The sequence below is a fragment of the Stegodyphus dumicola genome, chromosome 1 (genome assembly GCF_044657685.1).
Source record: "Stegodyphus dumicola isolate Sdum_Otavi_A_Nest chromosome 1, ASM4465768v1".
Lineage (NCBI taxonomy): Eukaryota > Metazoa > Arthropoda > Arachnida > Araneae > Eresidae > Stegodyphus > Stegodyphus dumicola.
The window spans coordinates 174,796,279-174,818,915 of record NC_140768.1 but is presented as its reverse complement, the minus strand read 5'-3'; the positions used below and the strand labels follow the sequence as shown (position 1 = coordinate 174,818,915).

The 22,637-nt window shown below is 32.8% G+C and overlaps 1 protein-coding gene across 7 annotated transcripts in view; it reads left to right on the top strand.

Annotated features, from left to right (window-relative positions):
* Positions 1-22,637, top strand: part of LOC118190646 (CD109 antigen-like) — a 418,585-nt gene that overhangs the window by 367,122 nt on the left and 28,826 nt on the right. For all 7 annotated transcript variants that reach the window (XM_085823099.1, XM_085823094.1, XM_035361392.2 and 4 more), the window contains 5 exons: positions 335-503; positions 12,984-13,172; positions 17,836-17,914; positions 21,034-21,214; positions 21,371-21,463. In XM_085823099.1, coding sequence (XP_085679225.1) covers positions 335-503; positions 12,984-13,172; positions 17,836-17,914; positions 21,034-21,214; positions 21,371-21,463 — 711 coding nt within the window. The remainder of the gene's footprint in view (positions 1-334; positions 504-12,983; positions 13,173-17,835; positions 17,915-21,033; positions 21,215-21,370; positions 21,464-22,637) is intronic.

Genomic DNA, 22,637 nt, shown 5'->3' with positions numbered 1-22,637 from the left:
AATATGTATTTAGCATCTGTTTCTTCACCACACGGTTTTTATGAAATTGGATAGGTCACAATATTAAATGTTTTAATAATTTAACTTATTTGAATATCTTATTTAAAATGTTTTGCTCCGTACATCAAATAAAATATATATGTGTTCAAATATTTTATTTTATTTTTTGATTGGTAGGAACAGCTCCAAAATGTGATGTCTAAGTTTTTTCCCTCTGCATTATCTAAAATAACTGAATAAAAGTGCTTTGTATACTCATGATTAAAAATATACACCGTATATACTCATGATAAAAAAAAAAAAAAAAAACATTTTTTTTTTTGGATATTTTTAGGCTCCAGGAATACCACAGTATAGACACACAAGTTTTTTACTAGATTTAACTCAAGGAGCATATTTAATGAAATATTTAGATACAAATGTTACAGAGTCACCAATTGTGCCTTACCGTGATGACCGCCTATATATTTTTGGATCTAATAAAGCTACTGTATCTGTAACAGGTAATCTTTCTGCCTATTCCTAGAATTATTTTTGAATTTGTTAAAAACTTGGATATGTTTATAAATAATATTTGCGTTTTAAACTCAGTATATATGTAATGCAATTTAAAAGTATTAATGATGTATTTTCAGTCTCTTTAGAATAATTTTCACATGATTAAGTATCTAATATAGTAATAATAGTAATAATATCAGTTTTGTTGAGCTTTTCTCCTTCTCCCCAATCTTGTTTATTTTTTTTATTTTTTTTTTTTTTCCACATGAAGCTAGATGAGGATATATGCATTTAAAATATACGTAGAGTTGCTTCTTAATGAACATGTGTGTTTTTACTGACCTCAGACTACACCTGTTGCAGTGCATAATACAATTGCAACTAAAATCAGTAAAGTTATTTATTATTTAGTTTGGTTAGATGTTTAATTAAGGTTAGTGAAACATTCCTGGGCTATCTGCCTAAGAAGAGAAATGTTGTCATAAATCACTTCTTAAAGAGTTTTCTTACATTTCTTTTACACATGACGAAAACTGTTAAAAATACTTAGAATTAATTATTCAGCTGTCGGAAAGTGAATGTGGTGCAAGGTAATTGATCACTAATTGACCTCAGTATTAACTTAACCCTTTGTTGCTCAGTGTTCTACTACATGGAACACCCATCTTGAATCACTTCTGAAACCGTTAAATTCAACCATAAATGGATAAAATGCATTTATAACATACTTTGAACTTCTCTTTTTAAATAGTAGATTGCAGCATATCACAAGGAGACCCAGAATTTTCATTTATGATGTGTTATTAAAATCCACTTATTTTCTAGTAATTTTCTAATTTTTTTTTTTTCTGTGATACAAAGAAATTAGTTTGAAAAAAAATTTCTGTATAATTTTGATGGCTATACTCTATATTATTTGTTATATAATTTTTTACATTTTTCATATCAGAAGCATGCACTGAATCATTGAATAAAAACAAGGTGTTCCATTATCGGGAACACTGCACCTTTAGCGATCTCATGCTATTATGCATCAGAACATCTGTTTTAGGAGAAGACATCTGTTGTATATGTTTTCTATTTCCGTTGTTTTGGGGGAATGAATTCAAACGAAGCAGTCTTGAGAGGTGAGGTGTGGTTTGTGCTATGAAAGCCCTAATATAGGCATCTTGAAATCTCTGTGAGTAGTTTTGAGGCAGGAATTTTATCAGTAGCTCGAGTCAGCTGCGTGAATTTTTTGCTGTCGCTTTTTAGTTCATTTCCGTTTATTTTCAATAATTGTGTAGATATTTTTTGTGTATGTATATCTTATAGCTTATTTTTCTTTATTATTAATATTAATTGTAGTTAATTTTTTTATTATTAATTTTCCATAAATGGCGCAGAGAGGTCTAACTCTTTTCGAAGCTCTAAAAATGTTATGTGAATTACCCTCTGATTCTGAATCAGAGCATGAAGACAGCAGCGATACTGAGATATATGCTCCTGAACCACTTGTTTAATTTGATGATGATATGTCGGATGAAACTTATTTATTTGATGAGAAGGTTGATGATCCATCTCACCCAGGTGCCTCTACACAATCTCAAGTTTTTAATTGGAATTCTAAACGTATTGTTGCACGGAACAGAAGCCGCACAGAACAAGTTTTTGTTTTCAAAACCTGCAAAGTTGGTTTATGCTTCTATCAAAAATGTGTGACATGCTTTGAACAATTTCACGAAGCTAAGAAATCGAAAAATGTTTAAATATTTTTGTATATAGGACTTGTGTAAATACACATATTTATCTCATTTATCCATATATATTCAAGAATGTTGTGTACATTCAGAAAACCATGTCTACAGCCATAATACAGTGTTTTCTTCATTACTATACAAAACCTTCTACTCATTTCCGTGCTTCACTGCAATGCTCGCTTAGTCGCACTTTTAAGAGCTCTATTGGCGCAGTGTTCCATGTCATGGAACACCCACCGAATTAAAACAGTAAGTGCAATTTTTACAAAATTTTACCCGTATACTCCTTTAGGCCTAGATAGACTACATACAACTTTTTTTGTTGAAATTCCGACTTTAAAGTATAGTGCGCCATAAAGGTTAAAGGCAAACTCCTATATAAGGTATAGTCATAATTGTAAAATTCATTTATAGTTTCTTACTTATATCCATACTGTGTGATAATGAATGAAATGTCTTATCTTTTATTTTCTAATATGCAGTTAAAATGTTTTATGAATATTTTTTCTATAAAATTAAAAGTGCATGCACTGCAAGATTTAATCAGAGTTATGACATTCATATTGCAAAGTTAAAACAAATAAAAATTGTCATAACAATTTATTACTTATTATTAATAAATAAAATTGTCATAACAATTTTATTTGTTAAAACAAATAAAAATTGTCAAATTGTAATGTCATTTTTCAGAAAGTGTATACTTTTCTCACCTTATAAACAAATACTTTTTATAAGTATTAAAGTTATTTACCATCTGCAAAAATATGTAGTGTACTCATTCATTCTGATTCACTTTTCTTCATTTAGGCAATGGTACTTTTCCTTTTTCACAAAGTTCATATTTTTTAAGTATTTGAATATGAAATGATTGAATTTTATTTCATATAATTATTTAGTATGTCTGCTTGCTTATTATTTTTCTAATTTACAGCATTCCTGTTTCCATTATTAAAAACTTAATTTGATATTTACATTTGCCCATTTATGATTTTAAACTCTAGCACTATTAATTAGCAAGTGGCCATGTAATCCTATTTTCAAAAAAGGAATATTTTTTCCCTGATGTCTAACTCACACTTTGCAACCTCACTCTGTTTCCTTATATTTTTTACTTCCTTGTGCGAAGTGAAGGAAGTATTGTAATTGTAAAAAATTTCAGGTATCATGTTTCAATGAAAATATCCATCTCGATTACATCTGAATCCATATGAACTATTTTTTGTGCATAACATCTGTACATATGTATCTGCACGTATGGTATCTTATATAACTCAAAAATATTTAGCCATAGAACATTGAAATTTGGTATATGGGACTGCTATAACATCTAATTATGCACCTCTCATTTTTGTTCCAATTGGCTACACTAAATGTGTTTATATATATATATATATTAATTATAACTGCCTTCTTACCCAATATACATATATATAATGTATATCACCTTCCCACCTTCTGATCTGGCTTGGTGAGCTCTGATTATTATTCTTATATGGACAGCATTTTTTGCTTTAAAAGTGATTCAGTTATGTTGTTCTTGCATTCTGGTTATGGTTTTTATGCCTTTAGTTAATCTGCATGTTATAGTTGTAGCATTATTAATGATTTAAAAGTGTAAATGTGTTAGGCCTAACAAGGCAGCTACGAGGGCTACCCAGAAAGTAGATTACGTTTTGGAATAAAAAAATAAACAAAGTATAGGAAACAAATTTTATTATATACAGATGAAAGCCACACTCAAATACTACTTTTCTACATAGTCACCATACAAATTAAGGCATTTATCGTAGCGATGTACGAGCTTGGAAATTCCTTCGTCGAAAAATTCGGCCGCCTGCGCCTTCAACCACTTCGTTACCTCTTCTTGCAGCTGTGCGTCGTCATCAAAACGCTGCATAGCCAGCCACTTCTTCATTGCTGGGAATAGGTGGAAGTCGCTCGGTGCCAGGTCTCAAAGAAAGTTCCGTTATTGTGAAATTTCGATTTTCACGGACTTTAGCATCGACTTTTTCGAGAAGTTCGGCGGTCACTATGCTGGGTCTCCCACTTCGATCTTCGTCGTGAACATTGGTTCGGCCATTTTGAAATCTTATGACCCACTGACGCACTCCACCTTCAGTGATAATGTTGTCCCCATACACTTCACGAAGCTGCCGATAGATTTCTATCGGTTTACAGTTTTTTGCAGTCAGAAACCTTATTACTGAGCGCACCTCGCAGCTCGCGGGATTTTCAATTAACGCAGACATTTCAAACCGTCACAGTATCTGAACGGAGCACAGCACGAACTTCTCACTAGCACGGCTAGATGCAGACTGAGCTGCGCAACGCTCTGACCCCAAGATGGCCGCGCTAGCCCCGCCCCTAGCGGACACAGACGGAAACGTAATCTACTTCCTGGATGGCCCTCGTATTTAATCATGAGTAGAATATTGATTCAGCCATCCAAAAGACGCCAGAAGTGTGCCAAAATTACAAGAAAAACTGCAAGACATCTTCCCGATTGAAAACATCCAAATTCAGATAAAAAAAATAGTACCAATAAAGCAAGGTGGACTTGCAGTACATTGCACCTCACATGATGGTGTAGCTAAGCTAGACAGCCTCCTGAAACAGATGGAAAAAGCAACTGATCTAATACATACCAAGGTACCAAAGCTAAGAACCCCTAAGTGCACCATCCACCGACTGCCGCACTTGCAAAAGCTACGAACAGCAACATCTCCAATTTCAAGCCTCTGTTTAAGCTTAAGGACAAATAGAACACAATCAAATGGATTGTGGAATGTAAAACTGTTTCATTCCATAAATGTATGAAGTTACGAACCGTCCACTTTGGCTGGCACACCAGTTCAATTACAGAATTTATAGGTGCTCACAGATGTCATCACTGTCAAGTGTTTAGCCACTGCTCTAAGGATTGCACCTATCATCCACACTGCGCTTACTGCGGTGGCAAACACCAGGAAAGCGTATGTAAATCTAATAGCCCTAACTGCATAAACTGTGAAATAAACAATAAGCATTTCGGCACCAAATACTCATGTGACCATCCCACTTATGTCAACTACTGCGCATCCTACAAAGAAGAAGTTTTAAGAATCAAAAGCAGAACGCAATACAATGAGTAGTCAACCTCCAAGCAACGTTAATATCACAGAAAACCATCCCACTGCACTCCTCCATCAGTCTAATCGTCAAAATGGAATTAAAGCTCTGCATATCAATCTTCAGCATTCAAAGATAGCCACCGATAATTTAATACAATTCATTTCAGAGCAATATCATGACATAATTTTTGTACAAGAGCCATACTGCAACCAAGGTTCCCCAAGAAACTTACCACTAACATGGTACGTCATATCCTGGTAGAACTCAGACACTACACAGTTCCCGAGAGCAGTTATCATCGTGCTAAATAAGTCCTGGACTCTACTCATTATCAAAGCACGCAGAGATGTAGTCACCATATCCATTACCACGGCAGAATCACAAATCTACCTCACTGTCGCCTATTGAAGACCTCGATAACACCCTGCAAGAAATAAAGACGACTCTCGACAATAGCAACGCCCCTCATGTGATCAACGGTGATTTTAATGCACAGAACAGCCTGTGGGGTTATCCACGTACGACCCCAAGAGGAACAGAAATGAAGGACTTTATTAACTCTAACAATCTAATCCTGCACAATGACCCTGAGGACTTACCCACTTTTACCACAATCAATGGAAGAGGATGGCCAAATCTGACTCTCAGTACACACCACCTAACTCACAAAATCCGAAATAGGAAGATCAGCGAAGACGATTCTTTCTCTGACAACAAATACATTATCTTTGAAATTGCCCAGAAAATAGAAAACATACAGACGAAACGCTTTCGAATTAGTAGCAGCACAGAGAAAAAGTTTATCAAACTATTAAGTCCAAAAGTTCAATCCATTCTACAAACCATCACCCAGACTAAATCCAAAGAAGATCTCAATATATGTGCAATACACTTCACACGACTTATTCAAGAATGCTGCCATGCATCCTTCAAACTAAAGTCAGCCACCAATGAAACAAAAGTTAACTGGTAGACCAAAGAACTGCGTGCAGATCACCAAAAGATCAGAGCGCTAAGACGAAGATTAAAGTCCCGCACAAACAATGAAGATCGCACAGCAGCATGGGCCAAATACAACAGGCAAAGGGCAATTTATAAGAAGAAAATCATGGAAGCTAAACTAAAATCTTGGACCTCCTTTTGCACCAATAACCAAAATACTTATGGAGCACTGTATAAAATGGCCACCTCAAAGATTTTCAAGCTGACACAGATACACACCCCAAATAGCATATATATGCACAATAATGGCAACGTTATGACAGAAGCCTTAAACAACATCCTAGACCATATTTTCCCACTGGACAACAGCAAAGAAGACACCCCAGAGCAACGAGAATTAAGAACCTCCATTAATTCACCAAACACCCCAGATGACAGACAATTTACAAAAAAAGAACTACTACAACTTGTCAAAACACTCAACAATGCGAAGGCACCTGGCCCAGATGGGATTTCAAATCAAGTTTTGAAGTCAGCCCAGAAATACTCCTAAATCTGTACAATAAATGCCTGAAATACAACTGCTTCCTGGATTGCTTCAAGCACGGGCAAATCACCCTCTTCTCGAAGAAAAACAAAAAACCAGAGGACCCTCGTTCATACCAACCAATAAATCTACTACCAGACATGGGAAAGCTCCTTGAACGACTTCTGGTCAATAGACTAATACCATATTTATAAAGACAATAGAATAAGTACCAACCAGTATGGATTTAAACCCAAAAGCTCAACCACCCATGCAATAGATATAGCAATTTCTCAAATACAAGCAAACAAAAGCCATCAAATGCATTCGGCTCTCCTATGTCTTGACCTGCAAAATGCATTCGATTCTCTCTGGTGGCCAGCTGTCAAGCAGGCCCTCAGGGAGATGCAGTGTCCAAGAAACCTGTACCTTATGATTATGGACTTATCTCAAGAACAGACAAAGCTTAGTAATCTATGACAATGCCATAATCGCCAGAAAACAAACTAGAGGATGTCACCAAGGGTAGTGTATGTGCGCGGACTTCTGGAACATCACCTTTAATAATATTATCGATCATCAATGGCCAAATCACACAAGGATCGTAGCCTTCACTGACGATGTTGCTTTCATAATCCAAGGATCAACACGAAGACAATTAGAGGAAAACTGCAACACCACCCTTAATATATTCAACAACCTTTGTCATAGAATAAAACTCCAAATATCACACATAAAATCGTACGCACTTATAATACACAAGCCAGGACAAACAATAACCAGGAACCCCACGCTACGAATTGGAAGCAATAAAATAAAATGTGTGAAGACCATTAAGTACTTAGGACTCACCACAGACCAAAAATTTAATTGGATACCGCATCTTCAGGAAAAGAAGCTAACCACCGCCAAAATCGCAAAAGCATTAAGGGCGAGGAAAGGATATTCTTGCATCCTTAATCATCGCATTGTGAAAATTCTATTAAAGACAGTAGTCAATAAAATGATCACCTATGGAGCCGCTATCTGGGTTTTTCCCATGACAGCAAGAAAAATTCGGACTCTTAACTCAATTCAAAGACCTTTCTTGATCAATATTACCCGATCATTCTCAACAACCTCCACCAACGCACTACAAACAATAGCTGGAGTTGGACCCCATTACCAATTCAAACAGAAATCGATGCACTGTCCACAATCATCCTACAACTCATGAAAGCTTCGACGTACAATGGCGTAATTTTCAATCCACAAGAATATGAAGAAAAGCCATCGAAATATAACAGACATCCCACTCTGGGTCTTCACAATCTCCATTCTTCCTTCACAATCTTCCTTCACAATCTCTTGACAAGCCACCTCCATCAACTGATTTTACTGCATGCAGAGATGGCTCAAAGATCGAAAATAAGGTAGGAAGCGGAGTCATCATAAAAACAAAAACAGGCCTTCACTCTGAATGGCAAGGTTACCTTCGGCCGCAAAACAGCGTATATCAAGCAAAGCTCATAGCCATACTAAACAGCATTATGCAACTTAATAACCTAAATACAGATACCATCCATGTAATCACTGACAGTCAGTCTTCCATACATGCCATCAAACAACAGTACACAAGTTCTCCTATAGCCCGGCAAATTCAAGACATCATAAGCACAAGTAATAAGAAATTTGTCTTGTCATGGACCAGAGGGCACAAAGCCTGTGAAGGCAATGAAAGGGCCTATTATCTAGCAAAACAGGCAGCACTAGAACAAACAGGATCTCAAATTCATATCCCATGGCCTAAATCAGCATTAAAGTACAAACTAAAACAAATGGCGAATGAAAAGTGGCAACGTCAATGGGAACAAGGACCACAGAGACGACGTACATTCAAACTACTACCCAAGGCTGATGAAAATATCACAATTTCAACCTACTTTCTCACCCAGTACATCTCCGGTCACGGTCCATCCCCCAAGTATTTTTATGATCGCAATATGGCTACATCGGATAGATGCATATGCGGGGAAAGCAGTGACCCTGAACATTACATGTTTCAGTGTCCACTAATGTCAGTCCATCACATTTGCCATCCCACCGACACTGGAATAGAATTTAGAAGATTCATTACTAAGCACCGTAAAGTTTTCCAAAACATCAAAAGTATTATTGATTTCTTATACCGCCAAGGACTAGACATGTGTCACCCATAGCTTATAACCCCAAATAATCCTCTAAGTTCATAAAACACAACAATAAGAGTATCCACTCTCACCCTCATACTATACAGGAGTGCCTTTAGAAAACACACTTAAATATATCCATTTATTGAGACAACCGTTTTCTCATACTATAAACTATGAATTACTTCATACTGTGCAATGTGTGACAGATGCACCAGTACTACATACTCGACACTATGTACCATGAAATGAATTCATAAACTGTATGCTGTACTATGAACTGCACTATGAATGAGAACTTATAAACTGTGAATTGTGTAACAAAAAACCAAACAAACAACGAACCACATAGCATAAACATTTCCCCCCCTGGCCAACAAAGCTCCAAACCGAAACACAAAAGAATTATGTATATACATTTGTAAATAACTTATTGTAGTTATCCATTGTAATTATTGTATCTATCCATCAAATTGCAAAGTAGCCGTGTAAAGTATATCTAAGACAATATTGTCTGCAATGCAAATTATGCACCATTAATATATTTGGTGGTCGTGTGTGCTTAATGCATGATATAATTAAAGAAAATAAGAGTAGACAATCTCCTATAACAAAAGAATATATTAAGTACTAAATTTACTAAATTACAATTTAAATTACATTGCAGAGATCAACACAGAGCTCGGAACACAGTTCGTGCTAGCGTCGCATACACTTGTCCGCCGAGAAGTCTGAGTGAGTAAAGATGTCGCTTTGCTGCTCCGATTAAGAACTGGATTTTACACGTGGCGCCATTTCATGAATAGAAGTTGAAGTATCTGTCGGAACGCCACATATATAACTGTGCATTATGAATGCTGCAATGTAAACTAAACTAATTCCCGAGCATGGTGTTAACATTGCTCAGTCAGGGTTACTTCTATAGATGGTTAGTGCAGTGGGGCGATACCCGTTTTGCTCATGGCGATGTTTTCGTGCCTCCTGTACTTCTTTCTGTCTGTCTGCTTTGGCACCTTTCCACCCCCCATCGTCCCCCGTGCATTTTGTCTTTAAGTCAGTTCACCCTGCCCCCAATTCTATGCTGATAACGAATCAAGCAAAAGAACTTGCAGCTTGGGCACGATATATTGGTTACCCAAACAGGAAAAAAATTAAATTAATTCTCCTAACTGTAATGTTGCTAAGAACTAAATAATGACTTAAAAATCAAAGTAACTGCATTTTTCTAAATAACAACACGAATAAATCAACAGTTAAAGAACCCGGCTTTAATGAAAAGCCGAGTTCTTTAAATTCTTCTATTTAATCTTTTAAATAGAAGCTTAATTAAATGAGAATTATTTTAAAAAGGAATGGATATTTAAACAATTGAAAATGAGCAATATAGTTTTAAAATTTCCATTAAAGCTAAGATACATAATTAAAATGACTGAAAATCTAATACAGTCTGTAACTTTTGGAACCAACGAACAGTAAATTTGAGATGACATCAGAGGTGATGTGAGCATGCATAACTATAATGTCACAAAAACCACGTGTTCGCTGACATCATTTGTGACTGCTTTAGTCTTCTTTTGCTACTTTAGTTGAAAAATTTCTGGCAACATTGTTCTGCCTATTGGTCAAATTGCTTGTTTTTCCCTAGAAATTATAATTTTAATTGCAAAAAATTGTTTTATTAACTGTTTTAACAGTATTTGCAGTTTTAGGTTATTCTGCATTTTACAATTTTTAATGAAGATGTTTTGAGTTTTTGCATATTTTCGCCTTGCTGCAAAGTGAGAAACAGATTGAATGAAAAATATAACTCTAACGAGATACAGGGAAATAAATTTAAATGAAGTGCAGCAAAATTTTGATGTCAACATCATATTTTTTTTTTTCCTTTGGGGAGAGACTGAGTTTTTGAATTCCTAATTTTTGAATACATATTTCAGTCAGTAAACTTATATGTTCTGAAGCTATTTATTTGTAAGAAATGTGTTTAATATGTTATCATCACTAGCCAAATAATCAAAAGAGTTTGTGACTGATACTATAATTTTTATCTTTCTACAGAGGGTGTTAACACACTTTAAGAGAAATTTGGATAAAAAACTTTAAAATGCAGATGTTTTGGAATAAAGCTTATTATTTGAAAAGAGAAATATCATATGCTACCTTTATATTTATTCTTCTTCCAAAATGTCACCTGTTAAACAAGCTTTGGGTTGAAGAATATGTTTTTGCACTTTCCGTAGAGAAATATTCCTATTCTGTAATTAAGAAATGTAGTGAAATGCATAGTATTAAAATTTCAAAGTGCAAAATAAGCAACTTTATTGTCAATCATTACTTATATGTAAAAAGGAGACTCCAAACAAACACCCCCAAAATAAGCCTACTCTTTGTGTTTCTAAATTTAACTTGCTGGTAACAAGAGAAAGTACGGTGATGTAGAAACCAATTGAAAAGTCTTTAAATAAATCTTTAGCAAGAATAAACAAAATAATAAACCACGATTTGCAACTTAAAAAGGCTAAAAAACATAATGCTCACTAGTTTTTGCCAAGGCAAGTGGCTCAATGCAGAATGATTTGTAGAATCCTGTTTGAAAACTATTTAGCAGGAGATAAATGGAAATATATTGTAACTGTTGATGAATCATGGGTTTACCTAAATGACTGCAGGAAAAAAGATCTATTTATTATTGAAAACAAGGAATAAAGTGTACAAACCTGGCACTGTCAGTGAATTTCAGTAAGAAAATTTCAGTAATGGGTTTATGACTGTTGCGAAATTCTCTTACAATGGAAAATTAAAAACAAGAAGAGCAGAAAAATATTTTAAATCAATTCAACATTCTATCAAGAGAAAGTTTCAAGTCTAATATTTACAGAAAAACTTTTCTGTACCGTAGTGACTTTTTACAAAGAGTGAAACTTCATCAAGACAAATTAACAAGTCATACTTTTAAAAGTATGACTGCATTCCTTAAAAAAATGAGGCCTGATACAGATATTGCATATGTATCTTTTCAACAAGTTCCTACAAAGTCTCATGATGTCCTCCCTATGGAGGGACCTTTGGGCTTTTGAAAAGAGCTCTTTCTAAATGCAAACTCACCAAGTTTGTACTCTGGAAAGTGATGAAGAGAAATAGAAATCTATACCCCTGGAAATTTTTATAAAAGGCTCTTCTATCATGGAAATAATGATATCAAACATTTAAAAATTACTCATTACCTTTTAAATATTAATTGAACGACATACTCTGTACTTTTATTTTCAGAATAAATAAAAGTATCATTGTAACATTCTAAAAAAATTTTTGATAGAAAGCTGTTTCATTTTATAACAGGATATGAAAAATGTATAGAATTCTGCTACTGTCACATAATTTCTGTGTAGTTAAGTAACCAAATTTCTATTCAAAAAGCCACATGATATACCTGTGACTTTTATCACGCATTATGATATACATGTGGCTTTTATCACATGTGGTTAACTTTTAATCATTACTTTTTGGGGGTGGAATACTGCAAAAAAAATTATAATATTTTTTTTCTCCCTTTAATTCTTCATTAAAAATCCATTAAGAAGTCTGTAATAATGAAGAATTTTTTTTTTTTGTAAATCTTATTTGATATAAGAGAGTTAAAAAAAATTTTTAGGGGAATATAATTAGAGGAATTGTATTCAATATGAAATAAAGCTATATTAGTTGTATTAGAAATTTTTTAAATATGTTGTTATACTAAAAAAAAAAAAAAAAAAAAAAAAAAAGATACAGTCAGACATACTTAAAATTGCATTTGAAAGTCTTTTAAATTTAGATTGGTAGCACTGTTTATCTCATTAAATTATGGTTCTTTTTGCAATATTGATCATCATTTTTAATAGCTTTATTGCTTAACATTCATACTTATGATATAGTTTCCCCACACACAATTTGCTTTTTCTATAATAATGTAATCTAATATTTTAACTCATATTAAATGTGAAATTATTTACATTTAAGGTGATAACATTGGAGCAGTATTTCCTGCTATGCCTGTAAATTCTTCAAATTTGTTGAAAAAACCTGATTGGTGTGGAGAACAAAATATGTTTAATTTTGCTGCAAATCTGTATATGTTGCTGTATCTGAGGCTATCTGGTCAAAGACACTTACAGACTGAGAAGCTGGTTTTTAAATATTTAAATATTGGTAAGTTATTAAAAAAGTTTTTTAAATATTGGTGAGGTGAAATGTTATTTGTTAATGATTATAACCATGCATGAAATGAAACAAGTTTCTTTTTTAAGGTTATTTGTAATTTGTAATAAAATTTATTTAGTTGTGTCATTCAATTCATTACTTTTTATGTATCTATGTTATATTTAAAATATCAACTATTAAAAATGTTAAAGTACTAGTAGAAGTACCCACTGTCAGTTAAGATAGATAGAGAGTAATGTATCTAACAACAGAGAGAAGGATACCACTGTAATCCTTCTTTAATATGATTCATAGTCATACATTTTTCAGTCTCATGCGATATGGAACCCACATAAAAAATTTCGATAGCAAAATAAACTAATTTTCTCTCATTATATTAGCAACAATGTTACACAGTTTTTAAAGATTTCTGCCTTTCTAATCAAATGGTCATAAAAGCTCAAGTTCCATCCATATTTCAATTTCAATTTCTTCAATTCCTATATTCAATTTTAGTCGATTAAATGAGGCAAAAAATTTATCATAATTGATCAGAAATCAATAACACGAACAAACAAACAAACAAACATACATTCTTCTTTATATGTATAGATTTTGTAAAACAGATTTTTTATTAGCGAACTGTATGATTTAAAAGCAAGCAGTAGCAATATGTTTCAAAATAAAGCATTTTTATCTCCAATGTGCAAGACTGCTGCCACTCGGAAAAACGAGTGCGAAAATTAGTGCTTTCAGAGTTTTTAATTAACATTTCGGCTGCCTAAAGTCATACGATGATGGGAATAATCGAAATGGTTTTCCATGAATTTTTGGACTAGGTAATAATGTATTTAATGTTTGGCAATGCTATTTTTATTTCATTGTAAAACTTAGAAATTTTTCATTAACAAACTCTAGGATTTCAAAGCGAGCAGTGGCTACAACTTTTGAAATAATGCAATTTTTCATCTAAGGCTTGCGAAACTGTTACCACTCGGAAAAGTGAGGGCGAAAATTATCGTTTTTAATTAATAGCTCTGATTTCAGCTACTTTTTTTTAAAAAAAGTGTACGTCGTCGTTTTCTTTCCCAGGACCCAGAAAAGAATTGTAGAAAGTTTGGTAATGAAAGCTATAGTTGTGACTGAGTTATTAGAGAACAAACACACACACAAACTTTCTTTTCTCTCTTTCTCTATATATATACAATACAAAGTCTTTAATCCGGACGTCCATTATCTGGAATGATCTATAATCTGAACCTCAAAGCCACAAACTTATGCATATGCATAATGCATTTACGCATATGCATTTGATGTGTGCCCCCGCTGCGCATGCACTTAAAGCCAGTAAAGCGTTTGCCCATGCGCGCTTCCGATAGTGAAGAAAGTAACAGAGAACATTATTGAAAACGAAAAAATTTCGATTGACAAGTTAGTCGGTATTCTCGACACAGCAATTACAGGACCTTAAACAGTGGAACTTTGTAACTGAACAAGAAATTATGTTTGTTTATAGAATTAAAGAGAAAGTATTAGCACAAAAAATGAAGCAACTTGAACAACTTAGACTGATAGAAATGTTTACTAAAGTAAACAAATAAATATTAAGCTTTCTTTTTTGTAAATTTTGATACCCTTTAGATCATGATTGCTCTTTATCTCATAAATTACGGTTTCATATTTTTAATTGTATTATTTCTGCATGCCATCTTACCAGATTTAAATTGATGATATATAATCCAGAAAAACCCCGAATCCGGAATCGCCGAAGTCCCGATGAGTCTGGATTACGGACTTTGTACTGTATATAGATTCTGACACAAGTTAGAACATTTTTATCTTCTATTTTGCATGGCTGCATTTCCTAAAACAGAAAATTACAGAAACTGTGATTATTTGCTATAGATGATCATGATTTAAAATTTTGTGATATAACTTTTGGTATAATTTAAAAAAAAAAAATATAGCCATTCATGCGTTAGTTATTTTTAAACCATTTACTGTCATTTTTCTTATGTTACTTGATTATAAACATTGCAAACTGAAATTGTAATGTTTATAACGGATTATATTGTTAAAAGAATGAAATTGTTTGCTGTAGGAGAGCTAGAGGCTATTTGTAGCAATTTTGGGGAATATTTATATTTTTAATGCATTTACACTTGCATTTATAATTGCTATTTTTAATGCATTTATAATTGCTAATTTATGTACTGGGTTGCCTGAAAAGTCATGATGCATTTTTTTCTGTGTTCTTCAAAGGTCCTTTATTTATATAAAGAATATACATCACTGGGATGTAATGCAGTTCCTATATGATAAATGAGCTCTGGAAATTTATGGACAATGGATTCATTGAAACTGTCCAGTTGGTGACAGCATACATTCAAACTATTAGTTAGTTCATTGGTAAGAGATGTTAAACAAGACCACATTCAAGTTTGATCACTAACAATACTGGAGTTTTAATGAAAAGTGGTGCAGTGCATATCATGTTCTCCTGATCTTGTGCCTTTAGACTTTTCTTTCATGCCATAATATTCATTTCAGACGCATTTCAGACTGCCATAAATCAGTACATTCTGCAGCTTCTCACTGCTAAAGCTAGGTTCTTTTGTGAATGAGAAATTATGAAACTCATTAAAAGAAAGTAAAAAGTTATCCAATAAAATGGGCAATGTCCTAAAGACTGCTCAATGTTCTTTATATAAATGAAGCACCTTTGAAGAGCATAGAAAAAATGAGTCATGTCTTTTCAGACAATCCAATAGCATAATTATCCCTTCTGTTGACTTTAACACAATATATATATTTTACATAAACTACTTGTCTGTTGTAACAAACTTGCGGCAAGTAGTAACAATAAGAAAGGCAATATTAAAAAAATATATGGTTATATTTTATAGCTAGATGTAGTGATATTGTTTGATATCAAGTGGTTTATAGTAAAACAAAGATAAAATTATTTAACCAACTAACATAACTGCTAGTCTTATCTGAATTTCAGTTAATACAAAAAAATGATAAATTGTTTCCTCTCACACATTTAGCATGCACCTAAGTTTTGCAAACTAAGCATTGACCCATTCTTCATTGTCAAAGCTGCCATAAGCATCTTCACAAGTTAAGCAAACCAATTTTCTATTTCAGAAACTGTATCTGAGTTCAAAATCTTCATCTTCACCCATTTTATCTCTTTGTTTTTTGTATTTTTTCTTTAACTTTGCCCTTTCTTTATTTTTCTCTTCTTTTTTCTATTTTTATTAATTATCTCTTCACGAGATCAGTTGTTCTTTTTAGGGTGCGTCAGTTAAAGCAGATTTCCTTTTGCACCAGCCCCTGTTAAACTGCTTCTAAAGTGAAGCCTTAAAGAGATGTCTAATATTTGAAAGTGAAAAATAGATTTTTATATTTTTGGAAAGAAAACTAAATTTAAAAAGTAATTTTCATGTTCACATTTATAAAGAAGAAAGTCTAACTATTTGAATTAAAATCTCAGGCCAGTTGTTAAATTTTGTTACACCTTACCCTATTGTATGGTTTTGGATGTTTTTATTGATTTATAAAAAAAGTATTGTGAGCAGTATTTTAAAACTTAATATATAGACAAAATAAGCAAGTGAAATCTTTTTAGAAAAGGTCAAAATCAAAATTTGTGAAATATTCCCCTTCCTCCCCCCATTAACTAGCTAAAGATGGAGCAAAATGCACGCAACCTCTCGCTACCCATTTCAGTGGGCATTGGTTATACTAGTACTGATCAAAACAATGTTGCTTAGGTAAAATTTTAAAAACCACTCAGTAACATGCATGCGACTATTTACCTTTGTTACAGCTAGCTGCTAGCTCCCCTACTTAATTATGAAATAAAATTATTTTATTTACTTTTTAATTATTCTGTTTACTTTTTAACAATAATTTTAAAATTTTATTTCTTCATGCTTTTTTCTAAAAGTAGATGTAATTATTGCTAGTTAAATAAATAGTTTTCGATTATATGATTTTTTATATGCAATAATTAACAATTTATATGAAAACTAAAGGTTGAATCTATGTTGTAAAAATTACAACTGTCAGCAATTTATAAGCCTTAAGCCATTTTGATGCTTAAACTCTTGTTTTAATTGTTATTATACAAAAAGTATATGAAATGTAAGGAGAAGGAAGTATGAATAAAATATTCTCAAGAAAGTTCTTCCATTATTCTTTACAAAAAAAAAAAAAAAAAAAAAAAAAAAAAAAAAAAAAACTGACATAATGCAAAGCATTGAGTGGAAGATGATTTCTTATGACAACAGCAGTTAGCCATAGGATTTGAAAATTTAATAACATAAGGTATAAATTCCATTTATTCATGATTATCATTTGTTAAAATTTGAAAAGCATCAAAATCAAAAGGTTAATATCCATTGTTACATTTAATTTTTGGCAGATTAATTTGGAATATTAAATATAAAGTAAAAATTGCATTGTTTATATTGTCAACTCTGTGGCATTTTAATATCAGTCTTCTAAAAATTGTTTGTTACAATTCCATAACACTGAAAACCCTTCCTCCCACCCCTGAAATTAGAAGTTTAAAAAATAAGTGTGCTATTATAATTATTTCTTATATCAAAAGTTAAATGAGCTTTACACTTAAACTGAAATTATTTTATGATATTGAATTTAGGTTACCAAAGGCAATTGAGCTATCAACTTAGCGATGGCTCCTTTTCACCCTTTCAATGGGATGCATATCCTAGTGTGTGGTAAGTGTAAACTGATGGGAAAAAAATCACATTTATTATTTTAATCACTATTTTATATCTAATTTAAAAATTTTTGAAAATTTATTTAATGCAGAAATTTTTGTTTAAATTCCAATTAAAAAATGTTTTGCAAATTTTTCTTTCATTATACATGTTTAAGACTTTTATATATAGTATATATTAAATTTTTATAACTGCCTTTTGAATCCAACTTATTCCAGTTGGTTACTTTTAAATACACTGTCCTCCAAAAGTTAAGGAACAGCATGTTTTTTGTGTCTAATTTGAGAATGAAGCAACATAGAAACAAGAAATTTACAGGACATGTTCACTAAACAGGTCTTTAACCCTTTTACGACTTCGCACCTTTGTTTAAGACGCTCGTGCGAGATGGAAGGGAAGTGAAGGCAGTCAACGTACAGGATGGAGGTTTTGCATCGCTAAGCCTAATTTTATGGGGGGGAAAAAAAAATCAGAAAAAAAAAAAAAAAAAAAAAAGAGTTTCACTTCTAGCATTGTAGTTTTTGGTATCATTTTAGATTATTACTTGAGCTCTTATATATGTTAAAATTAGCACTTAATAGCCTTTTTTTCTTTATTTTACATGAAAATATAGTTAAAAAATTGCTTATCTTGTAAAATAATTTTCGGAAACGCTATTCAAATTATTCCAAAGTTTTAATTGATAAAATTCATCAATGAAGTTTAAAATTAATAAAACAACACAATAAAGACTATTTACTGTAAGAAGTAACAAAATTTAAAATGAAGACTGAGTGTGGTAAATGTTGAAGCACAGAGAAGTGTCATTTTCTTAAAAAAGTATCACTTTCTAACTCTTTAGAAAATGAATCATTACTCTCATCTGTGTTATTAAATGGTTCATTAACCATATGAGGGTATTCTTCCTCTGATAAATATCGCCTTCCCGCTATAATAGACTGGAGGTGAGGCTATCCGAAATAAAAAGAAAAGAAATAGAAATATATCTGAAGGCAATGCAAAACGTAACAGAACTCCACATAGTAACCCTAAAAGACCATACATAGTAGAGGGAAAAAATAGAATAAAAAAAAAAAGGAATTAGATATAAATCAGACACGTGAATTTTTATATTAGCACGTGGCAATTTAAATTCGATCAGCGAAATAGCGATTCTTCTTTTTGCGCTTTCCCTCCCCCACCCCATCCTCACAACATTTGATGAGTAAAATACCAAAGTCAGGCGGAATATATCAAACTCAAGTTCATGAACCTAAAACTGTGTTCATTTCTAAAGTAATGGACATAGGAGGCCATCTAGTGGTCTTCAGAAAAACGTTCCAGCTTAAAATGCATATACACATCACCCGTCCTCTGAATGCAATCTCTAGTGATGTGTGGACGAGACACTCAGCTGTAAGAGTAGTTCTTAGGGAATGCGTATACGGGACCCCGTCGTGAAAGGGTTCATGAATGTGACATAGAATGTTTCTAAAGTTCAACACAAACGTGAATTACGGCAAAAAATTTATCTCATGTCAGCGAAATCCAGTCTTGGAGAAACAGTATATCCCAGTTTTTGAGGAAAAATGGAGTGGTAACAATACAGAAATGGGTTCTAATAAGGAATGTGTCTACCCCTAGCTGCAGTACATTGTTGACAGCGATGTTCCATGTTGTCAATTAAGTTGTCAGTCAGTGAAATGGGAAGCAATGACCAGACACCGAGTAATCCTTGTTCAAGTTCATTATCTAACAACCTTGGAGAAGGACTGAAGCAGAAACCTGTCTCCCAAAGATGCTCTATCTGAGTCAGGTCTGGGGATTCAGTTGGTCTTTCCATCTGCTCCATACCGTAACCCTCAAGATATTCTTCAGCAACCCAAGCTTGGTGCGGTCGCGCACTGCTGTCCGTCAGAATAACTCCAGGACCAATAGCAGCAGCATATGGGTAAACATATTGATCAAGGATTTCGTCTCGATATCTCACATCGATCAAAGTTTTTCCTTGCAGGTCAGTGTGACCACTGAGAGAGATCCCAGCCCATCCAATCGATTATTCCACCACCTCTGTAACTGTGTTTTTCCACAATGTGGGATTGGTTGTATTTGGTGCGTTGTTCCCTCCAGATCAGCTGACAACCTGAATCACTCTCCAATGTGAACCTGGACTCGTCTGTGAAGAGAACAGATGCCCATTGTTGACTAGTCCAGGAGATGAGTTCTCTTACCCAACATAAACAGGCACCTCTGTGTCCTTGGGCAAACGTTACACAAACAACTGGCCATCTTGCATGGAGACCTGTATTGTGCTGGTGTCTACACACTGTAGTAGCCGAGATTCTTGTTCCTGTTGCCACTAAATGATCTGCCATAGGCGGAGGCACGGCAATGTTACTCTTCCTTCAGGCCGAAAGAGCTAAATAACAGTACCCGTAGGTGTGGTAACTCTATGTCTGCCTGAAACATGTCTTCTAGACACATAATCCTTGGATTCAAACTGATTCCATAGTCGGTGGACCATGCTAGGAGAGACATTGAGACGTCTAGCAACATCAGCTTGTGACATCTCCATTTCCATCCATTCGATCGCCCACCACCTCATTGAATCAGGCAAATAACTTCTCCTGGACATTGATAGACTCTTCTGAATATTGTCCACAAAAACAGCTGAAGATCAACACTTGTAAACAAAAATTACAGTTTTTGCATTTTTTCTCTGTCTCCTATATAAGTATTCATTTCTTAGCTATTATGTTTTCGCACATATTTTTTTAAACTTCATTACTGTCATGCATATGAACTTTTAATCTAAACGTTACTGACATTTTTGTAATGGTGAGCTTTGAAAACCTGCTGTTCCTTAACTTTTGGAGGACAGTGTATTTTAAGGCACTTATTCGAAACTTAAAATCTTCCCTTAATGGCAATTTTTCTAACAACTGGGTATTTTTATATTAAATCTTTGCATCAAAATTAAAATTAGTTAAATGCTGTCATAGTTAATACTTGAGTAAAACATCAGGGAAACTAGTGATTTGTAGATTAATAAATGCCTTTTTTGAATTTGTAAAATATATTCTTAGTGTTTTTATTTTGGTACTCCCATTTAATTCACCATCTGTAAATATTTTTAGGCTGACTGCATTTTGTGCTAGAATATTTCACAAAGCATCATTCCAAGAGTGGGAAAACTTTTTATATATAGATCCTACTGTTATATACAAAGCTGTATCATGGCTTGTGGATCACCAAACATATGAAGGTGCATTCTATGAGACAACTTTATATCCAATGGATCGAAAAATGAAACTGACAGTAAGTTATTATTTACTGGTTTATGACATTCCTGTTGATATTTGGTTGAATTACATCACTGTGATATTTTTAATGTATTCATTATATCAATAACTTTATAAATTTTTTAATTGATGGCTAATAAGTGTTTTATTTACTAGACATTTCTATTTTCAGTCTGGTCGTTCGAAAGATTCTACTAAATATCGTAATATTACACTTACTGCACATGTGCTCATAACATTAGCTGAAATAACTGATTTGAGTGGAGTAAGTTTGTTAGTTTTTTAAAAAGAAATTTTTAAGTAAATTAGTATTTTTGGGGTAGTTAGAAAATAAATTAATATTTCTGTATGCTTAAAGATATTTAGGTATTTGATGTCAATTTCTTTATATTACTGAAATGGAATTTAAGTACTATGATAAGCAGTTTTTACTAATTGTGTAACTATGTTAATTATTAGATTTAAATATGCCTTTAAACTCAGTTTTGTAATTTTACTATCATTTCTATTTATGCATCATTCTGCTAGCATTATTTACGATTTGCATTATATTAGTATCTTCTCAAAAATATTTTAACTAAAAAAATGCTTGTGATATATTAACTAGGGATATCAATAATGAATTGAATTTCTTATTTTTATATCACACATTATTTTATAGTCATTAGCATAATTTCACTAAAATTGTTTATTTTTTCAGAATGTTTTTAAAAAATGAAATTGAATGTTTTCAAATCTTTGTTCATGCACACTATTATAATCAATTAATAAAATATAACATAAGGAGAGTATGTTGCAGTATAACAGAAGATTAAAACTTTAATACTAAGCTATTTATAACATATGATCTTCACTATCCTTCTGTAAATATTTTCAATAAGATTCATACATACTGTTGTATTTCAAATCTATCTGCTTTTGACTTTTTTAATAAGATCCCTCTCCTTCCCCTCAAATTTCAGAAATTCAGAAGCATAAAAGTAAGGGTTAAGATTTATGCAAAATTTAGCTTTTTTAACTGCCTATATTTTGTTATTAATTGTAGAACAAAAAACATTCCTCTTTATGTAACAGTACCTTTCCTATACATCAATATTTTTCATTTAAAAAACTGCTTAGCATGTTAAAAATGCAATTTCATAAAAGTTCTATGCAATTAAACTTCCTTTTTTGAGGATGTTAAAACTTTCTTGTTTTTTAGGAGCAATTTATTGCTTTGCCTCCAAAATTAATTTCTTCTAAATCTCTTCATTTTGATAGAGCTGTTTAAATTCAATTAACAATACAGTAAAGCTAGACTATCCAGAAAGCTTGGGAAATGCCAAATTCCGAATACGTGAAAATTCCAGATAGTTGAGTATATAAAGCATCGAATTCACATTAGAGAAATAAAATTAGAGGGGAACATTTCCTCTCTAAATTATATAATAATCATCTTA